The sequence below is a fragment of the Artemia franciscana genome, chromosome 11 (assembly GCF_032884065.1).
Source record: "Artemia franciscana chromosome 11, ASM3288406v1, whole genome shotgun sequence".
NCBI classification, from domain to species: Eukaryota; Metazoa; Arthropoda; class Branchiopoda; order Anostraca; family Artemiidae; genus Artemia; species Artemia franciscana.
Window position 1 is genome coordinate 27,660,718 of NC_088873.1, and position 13,362 is coordinate 27,674,079.

The 13,362-nt window shown below is 35.1% G+C and overlaps 1 protein-coding gene across 1 annotated transcript; it reads left to right on the forward strand.

Moving 5' to 3' along the window:
• The first annotated feature begins 10,977 nt into the window (after positions 1-10,977).
• LOC136032584 (uncharacterized) lies at positions 10,978-12,126 on the forward strand. Its single transcript, XM_065712853.1, has one exon. The coding sequence runs from the start codon at positions 10,978-10,980 to the stop codon at positions 12,124-12,126; it is 1,149 nt and encodes a 382-aa protein (XP_065568925.1).
• Positions 12,127-13,362: the final 1,236 nt, after the last annotated feature.

Genomic DNA, 13,362 nt, shown 5'->3' on the forward strand with positions numbered 1-13,362 from the left:
CTGTGCAGGGCCTGGGGGCTTATGGAAGTGGAGGAGGGATATGCAATGCTGCGTGAATATGTAGTTGTGAATCTGGCTGAAAAAAGGCCAACCGTATACGACATTTACCTTCGCCAACCCGAAAGCTTGTTAACACTATAAATATGTCGTATGCAGAAGCTTCTTGCTAACAATTTTAGTAAAAGCCGAGCACCAGCACTTTTTATTACTTTTTAATGTGTTTATTGTTTATAATGTATTGCGTAATGTTTTTAAATTCACCAAATAGCGTGTCTGTTAAATAGTTACTTTTCTTCACTACAGCTACTAACTTCAATAGCACCCACTCTTGCCCCCCCCAATGAAAACACTGTAGCTACACCCCCTGATGATGTACAGTGTTGTAAAATGTCATTTGAATAAGTAACAATTCTTGCTGGCCACGAAATACATATGGAACCCCTTGGTTAAAGAAGACATATTCGTCCGCTCAGTCTTTAGCTAAAGGCATGATCCTTGGGATGCTTGGGGGAGCCGCGAAAGTATTTCTTCGTTCTTACTGAAGGCAAACAAACAGAAGCATTCAATGATTATTTGATCCCAAGGGTATAACTTGAAAATCAAAGGGTAATGCAAGCCCTGGTAGTCCTAAAATAAAGTTCACACATTAAATCAAGACAACTTATCGTGACTATGGACAGTATATAAGACATAACGGATGCGTTTGTTTACTTGTCCGATTACTAATCTGATTAATCCAAGCGTTTTTTGAGACACATATGACGTCAGAGGTTAGTCGGATTATCCCCTCAAACGCTCAGGATTACTTGTCCGTGGGCTGGCACTTTATAACCCCCAAATAAAAAGATTATTTGAGGATTGTAATGTCAATGCTATATATTTTTTTAAATGGATAAACATGTGAAATTGTTAAGTCTAGAGAAAAGACAAGGAAACTGTAAATAATAGAAATAATCTTAGCTTTTCAGTGACCTGTAAGTAATATTATGCATATTCCTTAGTATCTAAAGGGTTTTTGGTGAAAAAATTTGAACTGTTTTTCTTTTTATATATTGTATAAAATGTAAAGGAATACCTGGCCCTTCATTTCACAGATTCAACTGAAAGTATTTGGGGCATCTTACATCAAAATTCATTTGACACATTTTAATGGTTTTTTTTTAGATGACATAGGAGACCATTAAAGTTTTACATTTGCTTTGCTAAAAATTGTCTTAAAAAGTGCCAAGTTTAGAGAGTTATGTTAATATTTTTCTTGCTGATGAGTATAATTTTTGTTTAAATTCCTTCTGTTTAAAGAATTTTAGAGAGATTCTAAAGCCAACCATGGGTATATTGTTGTTACAAATGATTTTTCTCAAATGGGCTTGTGGAAAACAAGTAGAACATATAATTTCTCTTTTTCTATTATTTCAAAACCAGAATATCACAAAACTAAGCATTAATATTGCTGATTGTACCTTAAGTAAATACAATCCCTGATGGAGTTTTGTTGATACCTGTTTAACAATTTATTTCTCTTAATGAAATACATATTGTTTGTGGGACAGCAATGAGCAACTATGACTTGAGTTATTATTTTTTTTTTTCAATATTTTCTTTTTTCCAAATAATTTTTGTTCTCTGGTGACATTTGTGTTCCTTCCTAAGTGGCTGGCACTCTAGGTTGAGAATCCTTTATCCAAAGGGCACAGGTTTAATTTCTGTCATTAGCAGTTTATTTGGTTTGGGACAAAGGTCAGTGATGTAACTCTGTAAGTTCAGCCAGAATTGGCCCAAACTTAACAGGTTACCTAGAGAAATCTGGGGTCAGTAAGCAGGAAGGACATGCAAAAGCATAGGCTGCTTTGGAACTTGTCCATACCTGAATATACAAGATTGTGTCTAGAAAAATAATAACTTGCAAGATTAAATTGAATATTATATTACAACTTACCAGCATTTTTATCTGATCCTACATCAGTATCCATTATTTCATCAATAAGCAACTGTAGAACTAAATAATGTTGTGGCATTTCTGATGTACCACTGGCAGAGTTCATTGTATGAAGATTTGAAAAAAGCTGTAAAATTGTAAAATCTAAAATTGTTTCTAGCTGAGATAATCTATTGAATTTTTGAAGTCATTTGATATTTTAGGATTTTGTAAGATATCTGTTTCAATAATAGTGAGTGTTTTGAAGAGTATCAAGTATTTGAGATGAAAGGAATGCATACAAAGTCTATAGTTTCAGTTATTTTTGTTTTCTACCTATCAAAAGACAACAGTTTTTGAACAGCCATCAGAAGAGAGAAATTTCCCTTCACAGAAAAATCCTAAATCAGCCATTGAATTTTTATGAACCCATCTCTATGCTATATTTTTCATGAATTTTGGAATATTTGATGGAGGCTGTAAAATTTTGTTCCTTTATTGGGCTTTGAATAAATCATTTGTATCTTGGACTGTGGTCTCAAAGAAAGCCTAGATTTAATTAGAAGCAAATACAGTAAACTGAAAACTGCGTTGTGACTACTCTGCTTCATAAAGGTTAAACTTGGTGAACTGAATATTTCAAATATATGTCATCCACTTTGCTCTAAATAAAATCCTACCTGCAAGTTTCTGTTTCTTTCTCTTGTTAAGTTTAGGTCATGGTATGAGCATGATTTGGTTATTAAACAAGTTTCTGAAAATCATATTGCCCTAACAACAAAATGTTCTGTGTTCATAAATTAATGCCCAAGAAAACATTTTTAATTATCATGAAAAATTGGCATTTTTTATATAGCTTATACCTTTGATCTGAAACAAGTTTAACCTATTCATAAGCAAATACTATAAAATTATGCAAATAAATAAAAAAACAAATTCCATAAAAATGAAGACATGAAACCCTTACAATTTTCTATGAATAAGCTGAAATCAGTCAAGTATAAAATAAAACAAAATCCAGGACAAAACCAAAGTCTTTCTGCTATGCTAATTCACAAATGGCACTAATTTACAAAACTGTAAATGGGAGGAGGAAGGGAATGTATTTTGAAAATCTGAGGAGGGGGGTTCCTTGATGGATGTACCAAAATATATATATTTCAATGAAAATTCCCAAAGTATTTCGCCATATCTAGGGGAACTCTCTCTCATTTGATGCAGATCCATTATTAAAAAATAATTTAGTAAGCTCAAATACTTTTAAAGATAGCCTAGTGAAAAGGCCATCATTTGGAAATTTTAACTAGCCTAGTCTAAAATTCTAACCTTAATAGTTCAACTGAATTTAAGAAAAAGATAGGCCTAAGCCAAAGAGTTTCAATAACCAATACTACTGTATGCTATCTCAGACACTAATGCACTGAAATTAATATAGAAACAGGATATTTAAACCAAATCAAGGTTAATGCCCACAGATTTATTGCAAAATTAATACCTTTCCATAATGAATTTGGCATTAAGTTATCTATGCAGCATTCTGCTTTTCTTTTTGTGAACAATGTAGGTCAATTTTATACAGTGGGTTAAATTTAAAATATAGGTTAGGCTAGCTTAATCAATCAGGAAACAATGCAGAAAAAATAATTGTGGTAAAATTCTAGTTTAGATACTTTTTGCTATCTTGGCAAGAGGTTACGTTATTCAAACTATACCCAAGACAAACAAGTTTAAACATGCAACTAGCCTAGAATATCCTATTCATACACCCCTAGAGTGTATCTAATTTTTTTGATTTCAAGGTCAGTTCCAAATTATTCTAAAGAGTTTCCTCTACTGGTTGGTGGCCTTAGCTACAATATTTACAAGGAATTATGCACAGGAAGTTATTCTAAATTCAGACTAAATGAGTCTAAAACAAATGTTATCAAAATCTTGGTCGTAATATTTTTTTTCTATCTGAATAAGACCTTAGTTACTTCAAAAGCCGTTCCTGGTGAATGTAAAATTTAAGTAACTTCTCTAGTTACTTTAAAGTTACTTGATTTTTCAGCTGGAACGCCCTCAAACGCACCCTTCTTCTTCTTATTCAGCAGACGGGCTTTTCAGTTGATACTATTTAGCCCTTTTCCTTTTGGCTCACTCTGTGAGATCGACAGAGCTATGGAGCTGGTTTGTCTTGTATGATTTGTATCTGCTCAGATTTCTTGAAGTATATCTTTTGATACCAGCAGTTGAATTATAAGAGAGTATATATTGATCTCTGTGCTCTGCGGGAGAGTATGGTCAGCAAGACTCTTGGCTGTTAGTGGAATTTTGTGGTGTTTGAAGCATTCTACCATTTTACGTCGCAGGGTATACTGTGCAGACGTCAGCATATTACATTCAAATAGGCAGTGATCTATTGTTTCATTCTTAAGATTACATGACCTGCAAAGGGGGGACGAGGGAACTTCGCCACTTGAATTAGGAATCTGATATGAAAATGCCTGAAAATTTAGCCCATTTGAACCTGACCGAATCCTATGATAAATCTTGGAAAGGTGCTTACTTGGGAAAGGTGATGGGGTAGGATTCTTATTAATTATCAGTACCTCTGTAAATCTCCAGCGGTAAATATCTCTAATGGGGATTGGTCTCCCACTTGGCTGGTCAATATTTAAAGCATTTTTGGCTATTTCATCTGCCTTATGGTTACCTATTATACCTGAGTGGCTTGGAATATACTGTATATGAGTTAAAATACCTTTTGAAGCAAAAATATCAATAATCCTAAGACAAAGAAATGTGTCAATATCCATCTTATTTTGAGAAGCTGACGAAAGAAGCTCTAGGCTTGACAAAGAATCAGAATATATTATAATATTATTAATATTAACTTTCATATATTCATTAACCATGAGGAAATCTAGTGCCATGATTATGGCGTTTAGCTCGGCAGACATTACAGATGAATTATCTTGTAATCTCTCTCCTAAAGCGATATTATGGGTTGGGAAGAAAGCTCCGCTTGCCACTTTCTCATTCATTTTGGACCCATCTACAAAAATTTGGAAATAGTTTTTATAAGCAACATTATTTATTTCGGCAAATTTTTTCTGAATAAAAGAAATGGGGGTAAGTTCTTTGGTCCACTTTGAGAAGTCAGTCTTTATTATGGGGGTTGACCAACTCCAAGGGGGGGTTTGGGGGAATGTGGGTGCAATAGATTTTACTGGCACTGGGAACTTCTTCTGGATATTTGCATATTCATTTGCAACGCCTCTAAACATAGATGGATTTCTTAACCAGTTATGCAGGGTATGAGAATCATTGGCTTCAATTTTTGTAAGGTACTTAATTAGTAGAGATCTTCTTCTTTCATTTATTGGTGATAGTCCACTCTCAGTAAGCAGAAACTTAGTTTTTGTTGGTTTCCTAAGACCAAATATAAGACGAATTATATCATTTTGTGTCGTTTCGATTTTTTGCATGTGGGTCTTAGCACAAGCACCATACACTATGAGGCCATAATCAATATGGGGTCTTATATATGATTTATAAAATTGGATTAGTGTTTTCTCATTACAGCCCCAAGGTGTGGCTAGTAGCCTTTTAATTATTCTTGTTTTTCTATAGCACTTTTTTATTGTATTTGTGATGTGGAGGTGGAAATTTAGTTTTTGGTCAAGTATGAGCCCTAGGTAATTAATTTGATTGTCCTCTGGGATAAGTATTCCATTTAATGTTAGCCTAGCATCATAATGATTTCGCTTATGGTGGAATTGGATAATTTTTGACTTTGTGGGTGCAGTAGGTAAAATGGACTTTTGGGAGAACTTTTCAAATTGGAAAAGTGCATTTTGCAACTTTGAATGCGTAATCTCGAAGGTATTGCCAGTTGCCCATAATACCAGATCGTCAGCGTACTGTAGATTGGTATGTGGGAGGTTCATGTCCCACAGAAAAAGTGAAAATAGGAGGCAGCTCAGGACTGCACCCTGTGGAAGGCCTTTGGTTATTGAAGTTTTGGGTGAAGAGGCTGAACCTACACAAACAATGAAACTTCGGTTTTCTATAAAGGATTTTATGAAGGATACAAGTTTGGGGGGTAGTCCAAGGTTTGTAAGTTTAACTAATAGAATCTGGTGGTCAACATTATCATAAGCTCCTTCAAAATCTAGGAATGCAGCAGTTAAGACATTATTTTTTGATAGGGATTCATTTATTGCATTTGTTAACACTATGAAAGCATCTGTTGATGAGTGGTGTTTCCTGAAGCCAGTTTGAGTATGAGGTATCAGATTATTCTTCTCAACAAACCAAAGCAGCCGATGGTAAATCATTTTCTCCATTAATTTTCCCAGCACTGGGGTAATCATTATGGGTCTATATGACTGAGGGTCATGTTTAGGTTTATTTTTCTTTAAAATTGGTATGAGAGATGAACATTTCCAGATATTAGGGAATGTGGATGTAGCCCATGCATGGTTATAGCAATTTAGGAGCTCCTGTTTGTACAAGGGGGAAAGATTCTTTATCCATATAGGGTGTATATTATCATAGCTACTTGTAGCATTGGCCTTGATATGCTGAATTGCATTATTCAATTCATGTATCGAGAAGGGATGGTTTATATATTCTGAACCTGGTCGGGGCTGGTAAATAGGATTTGTCATGATTTGTGTGGTGATATTTTGGTTTTTTGATGTTAGCTTTTTTGAGAAAAGGGAGGCAAATAATTTTGCCTTATCAGTGTCGTTATCATAGTGGGAATTCTCATGTATTAGTTCATACATAAGAGGGTTGGAGGATGTTTTTTTCCCACAGATTTTGCTTATAAGTCTATGTATTCTTGGCTCAGATGTTTCTCTGGTAAGATTATTTGCAAAATTATTCCAATAATTATATTTGGCATTAGTTATTGTTCTCTTGAGGTTAGCCTCTGCTTGTGATTTACTTAAATATGTGTCAGGGGATGGTTTTCTTAGGTATGCTCTCCTAGTTGCATTTTTTATTCTCCACATAATTTGGCAATCTTTTGTCCACCATGCTTTAGGGGTGTGTTTAGGGATGGTTTTCCTAGGTGAAGTTCCTGGGATAGCTTGATTAGCTGCATTTGTTAATATTGATGTCATAGCTTCAGCACACGTGTCAGCAGTTACAACTGAGGTATGAGATTTCTGGGTTAAACTTAGGACTTCATCAATAAGCTTATTTCTAAACATGGTCCAATTTGCTTTGGTGTTGACATATTTAGGGATATGTGGGAGAATGTTGGCTGGTTCATTTAAAGAGGATACTATTGCAAAATGGTCAGTGCATAGATTTTCAATTTTCTTAATATAAATTTTGTTTAGTATATTTATTGAAACAATTTGTAGGTCAATAGTTGAAAATTTACCACTTTTGGGGTTAAAATATGTATTTAGATTAGGAGGGGTAGCAATTGCTAAATCGGCATTATTTGAAATCAATCTTTCAATGAGCTTACCAGCTTTATTTGCTGGCTTATCCCCCCACAGAAGACTGTGGGCATTAAAATCCCCGCAGATGATTATGTTTTTTAGCATATTAGAATTAGTAATATAAGTGAAAAAATCCACGGCATCTGTAGTCTGGCCATTGGGGTTATAAAGACTTAATATGTATGTTTTTGTATTATTTATCCAAACATTGATGCCAATAACATCAACATCATTTGAAAAATCTGGGAAATTAATACCGCAGAATTTAATATTATTATTTAAAATTATAGCTACGCCACCTCCTTTTCTCTGAGAAGACCTATCCTTTCTCAGGATAGTATATCCTGGAAACTTTGTTTGTTGGTTATTAGTCAAATGGGTTTCTTGAAGGCAAGCAATATCAATGGAATTTTTATTCATAAAAGATAAAAGTTCATTTAACTTATTTTCTGAAAGTGATCTTACATTCCACTGAAGTATTGAAATATGCTGCTTTGTTGTTTTAATTTTCATTTTGCTGTGTATCAATCTTTAGCTTTGCTAGGAGCAGAGCAAGATCTTTTTTTGCTTGGATATGCATGTGATTGGGTAGGTACAACTTTGCCAATTCGCTTATTATTTTTGCTTTTTGTGGTTGTTTTAGGTTCATTGACTGTACTGCATTAGAATTTAGTATAAATAGGCACATGTTAGGTGTTAATTCATTTGGATATTCATCTGGCTTTTTGTTGATAATTTGATTAATACCCGTTAATACTTCTGATTCATTTCTACTCGGGAGAGGTGGCCATTCTGATATTCTATCATTACTTGTAGAGGCTGGAAGGTTTGTCCAGGGTGAACCTCTCTTATAGGAATGTGAGCTTGGTTGCTTTGAGGAAGGAGTCTTATTGGGGGTGCTTGATGCTTTTGGTAGAATGGTTGGTCTGTGGGTGAGAGGGTTGGGTGGTTTCATAAAGTTTTTGGTCAGGTGTGATTGAGCTGCATTTGCTTCCATTGCTGCAAAAGGGTAAGGTATGTTTTTTTCTGTTGCTATTTGGAGTGTTAGTGCTCGTTTTTTATATACAGGGCATAAAGTTTTATTAGTAGAATCGTGGGGACCATTGCAGTTGATACATTTTGGCTGATTGTTTTTACAATTTATCATTCCAGTGGGGTGGGAGTTTTTACAAGAATTGCATTCATGTAATGTTTCACTGCATGTGTTTTTTGTGTGTCCTAGTCTTAGACATTTTTGGCATTGGATAGGTTTTGGCTTGTAGGGCTTGTGGGGTTTCCTTTGTCCAAATAGGAATATCTGATCCAGGTTATTATTTTCTTCTCTTAGTGTGAATAAGAAAGACTTGCTTAACTTTTGGCCATTGGCATCTGGTTTACCCAATTGGGTTACATCAGCTACTGGGATTGGGTTACCAGTTCTGTCAGAGAGTCCTTCTTTTAGATCCTGAATAGGAATTTCTGGAGGGATGTTATACACTACTATTTTAGTTGGGTTTTGCTTTGGGGACCAGAGAACAGATTTTATTGGTATGTTAAGAAGAGATTTTGAATTCTGTAATATGTCTGCTGATTTAGAATCTTGAAGGGCTATTAGCAGAGATCCATCACGGTTAATGTTTAATGAAAACATTGATTTTAACATTTTAAAGATTGCAACCCTCAAAAGAGCTACCTTTTTTATCTCAAAGGGGGTATCTGGAGTGATTTTTAAGTAAATTCCAAGGTTTTGTGAGGGGAATGTTGGATTATGGGAAGGGGTATTATTTTTGATTGGTGAAATCTTTTTCCTTTTTTTTGAGTTTCTTGATAGGACCTCTTGAAATTCATTTTCAGTCTCATCCTGTATTGTGACATACGCCCCGACTTCCACCATTGTATTATTCAATGACCCCTCATGTGAGCTTTGAGAAAGTTGACTTGACCAGCCAAGGGGTTGAATGTTTTCAGTGGTACTTGGGGTAGGGTCAGGGGGGATTTTTTTAGGTGGTGTTCTATGCATTGCCTATTGGAATAAGCTTTAATACAATCAAAAAAAAGAAGGGAAAAATTGATAATATAAAACCAGACTGTCTGCCACTCTTTCAAAGGGAGGACTTCACCATCCACAAAAAAACACTATAGTGTTGTCTAGAAGATGGTTTGGTATAAGATTGGTTCAACTGACTGCTGATAAATCTGGGTAAATATCACAAGAACTTTTATTATAAATTTCTTTAAGCGTTGCTGTTGCTGTTGTGCCAACAGCAACGCACCCATGATCAAAACAAACGAAACGCTTCTTATTCTTCCAAAATTATAAAGTTTGCAGTTACCAATGCTACATTTCCGTAACGCCATAGAACAGGTTGTTTCAGCCGTTTTTCATTGTTTCAGCATCTGCTCAAAAGTAATTGAATGTGATCTCAGCATTTTTGATTACGTTTAGTGATACTTATATTGACAATAAAAACTGCATTTCAACAAAAGCACGCTTGTAACATATTTTGAATTCCGTCCCTGCGCAGTGTTATCATATTTTTCAAAAAAGCACTGTAGTAGTCTGGCTGGATACAGAAATGAGCAGCAAACGTCAGAGACAATCACCAAGAAAAGATCTAGATTGCTGCAAAGCATGTGATATTGGGCTAAAGGATGATAGTTGTGCCCTTTCATGCGATATGTGTGATGCATGGTTGTGCATTGAATGCATTGAAATGAGCAAGTCAGAGTATGATTTGTTTAACAAGATGACACGTCGTCTTGGGTCACTCTGGCATTGTCCTATTTGCAAGCAAAAAGGCTCTGGAACTCAAGGAATAACACCCAGTGAGATCAAAGACATAATAAAGAGTGAAATTAGGTGTTCATTTTCAACAATCGAAACTAAGCTTCAAGATAAATTTGAAAAACTACTGAAACCAATAAGTGATCGATTATCACAGAAAGAAAAAGAGGTATCTGCCAAATTTTCTGTTGAAGATGTAAAGAAGCACGCCACTACATCGCTCAAAGTCAAATTTGATAACCTTAGTGAAAAATTGAAAAATGAAATAAAAAGCAAAGAAACAGCCAATAATATTGTAGAAGATTTAGTCATGAAGCAAAAAAATTTAGTTGTATTTGGACTTCAAGAGGATCCAAACTGTAGTACTAAGAAAAGTCAAAATGAGGTTGATTTAAAGCTCCTGAATCAAGTAATTTTGCAGAATTGCCCAGTCAAATTTTCATTTACAGTTCGTTTGGGAAGACTAAATAATGGAAAATGCCGTCTGATCAAACTGTTTTTCCGTAGCCCCATAGAACGTGATGCTGCTTCTTTCTTCTTGAGTGGTAACCTGAACACCATAAAATCCTCATACCCGACTTTTAACTTTTCTAATGATCGCACAAAACTGGAACTTGCTCAAAAGAAAAGGTATAATGCTCTGAAAGAGGAACTTAACCAAAAAGTGACAGCAGGAGAATCAGGTTGGAAAATTAAAGATGGAAAAGGTGGTCTAGAACTTGTAAAGATAAGCTCTTTTCGAGGTGAAAATAGCTCGCAAATCCCTAGGGAAGCAGTTATGGAACAATAATTTCCTTGTGCTCTACACCAACGCAGATACTTTATCAAATAAAGTTGAAGAACTACAGTCATTGATGTCAGTGCATAAGCCTCATGTTGTTGTTATTACTGAATCTTTGCCTAAGAATTGTGCACACCCAGATGCATATTTTCAACAGGTTGAAGGTTATACTTTATTAGTGAATACTAACTATAAACGTGGAATTTTTGTTTATGTTCATTCGTTGCTTAAGTATACAGAAGTAAATGATCCTTTAGCACTGAGTATTAATGAATGTTTGGTGGTTGATTTAAAATTTCCTAGGTCTACAAATAGTATTAAAATTGTTGCAGTGTATAGAAGTCCTAGTGTTAATGAGCTATCTCCAAATAATAATGCAAATTTATTACAGTATCTTCACAATGTTTCAACAGTTAGTTCAAGGGTATTAGTGGTGGGTGATTTTAACCTACCCTCCATTGATTGGAAAAATCAAATAACCTCGCTTTCTAATCAGTCATTTGAGCATCATTTCCTTCAAAAATTGCAGGACACGTACCTATGCCAACACATTCAGGAGCCTACACGATTTCGGGATGATTCGAATCCTTCTGTCCTTGACTTGGTAATAACAAAATCTCCTGATGATGTTAGAAATATTGAAATTCTACCTCCATTAGGAAAAAGTGATCACACTGTTCTTAAACTGTCATTAAAATCTTCAGGTGATGATCCTACTCCTCAAAAACAGACTCTTAAATATAATTACACTAAAGGCGATTATGAGTCTTTCCGAAATTTCATTTTATCACTATGTATCACGGAAGAGTTGAGGGAAAATAAATACAATGTTAATGAAGTATTTGAGCTGATTCATGAGGCTTTGGTAGTGGGTCAAAACAAATTTATTCCGACTATAGCTTATAGTCGGCTCTATAAAAATAGGCAAACTCTTCCTCGAGAAATTCTACAAGCTATTAGCGAAAAAAATTATCGGTGGTGTGAGTATATTAAAATAAGAAGCACTGAGTCATGGATAAGATATGAAAGAGCAAGAAATAGAGCAACTAGGCTTCTTCGGTCAAATCGTGAGGCACTTGAATCTTCTGTCATTGCATCAGCTCAAAGTTGCCCAAAAAGGCTTTGGAAATATCTAAGAAAAAACCAGACATCACAGTCCCCATCCTCAACTTCATTCACTGACCCTGAAACACAGACAAATATAGACGATGATAATGAATAAGCTGAACATTTTAATAAACTTTTTTCATCTGTTTTTACACGACCTCACAATAAAACTCCTATTGATCCTAATTTTTCTACCAATTTCAGAATAGATTTTGATGATTCTGAATTTGATGATCAACAAGTTTTTGAGGTCTTGAAGCATCTTGACACAAATAAATCACCAGATATTCATGAATTTTCAAACCATATGATCCGAGAGCTTGCAACAGTACTCACTGAACCACTGACACATTTGTATAATCTGTGTCTGGCGTCTGGTACTTGCCCTTTGGCATGGAAAAAAGCAATAATTAAACCCCTGTATAAAAGTGGCACAAAAACGCAATTTAAAAACTATAGACCAATATCAAACACTTCAATTTTTTCCAGAGTTATGGAAAAACTAATTGTCAAGAGAATACAAAATTATTTCGAATCGAATCTTCTTTGGCATCCATCTCAACACGGATTCCGTAAAAAACGTTCATGTAATACACAGCTTTTGGAAGTAATTACTGACTTCCATAGGATGGCAGATGAAGGTCTCAGGTTTGATTGCATCTATATAGATTTTTCTAAGGCGTTTGATAAAATTTCCATTCCGCTTTTACTTCAAAAGTGTGAGGTATATCACCTTGGTGCCAGAACGTTGAATTGGATTGGTGATTATCTAACAGGCAGGACGCAGAAAGTGATTGTAAGTGATGCTTTGTCCTCTGCTGAGATAGTTTTAAATGGCGTTCCACAAGGTAGTTGCCTTGGTCCAGTACTTTTCTGCCTTTTCATCAATGACTTGCCTCTTGTTGTCCACCATTCCACAATTAAAATGTTCACAGATGATGTAAAGCTCTACCGCTCCTTGACAAATTCAGATGAAGCTTCGTTGCTTCAAAAAGACTTGGATGCAGTGCACAATTGGTGCAATGCCAACTCCATGTTTGTCAACGAAAATAAGTGTAGGGTTGTCCATTACTTCGGCAAAGTAGAACAAAGTTACCAATACCATCTTGCTGGACATTCAATCTTACCTGTTGAAAATGTCCGTGACCTTGGTGTTCATTTTGATTCTAGTCTTAGGTTTGACAAGCATGTCTCTGAAGTAACTCGTAAAAATAACTTCCTAAAAATAACCCTGGAATGTTTCTTTTCAAGAGCAAGAAGAGTTTTTTTGAAATTTAGCCATGACTCATTGATGTCACTGGTGATAAGCATTGACCAGTTTGCAGATGAAAGTTCCTGCTGTATTGCCTCA

Excerpts from the sequence above, each read along its gene's own strand:
- LOC136032584 (XM_065712853.1), top strand. The coding sequence starts at position 10,978 with ATGTCAGTGCATAAGCCTCATGTTGTTGTTATTACTGAATCTTTGCCT.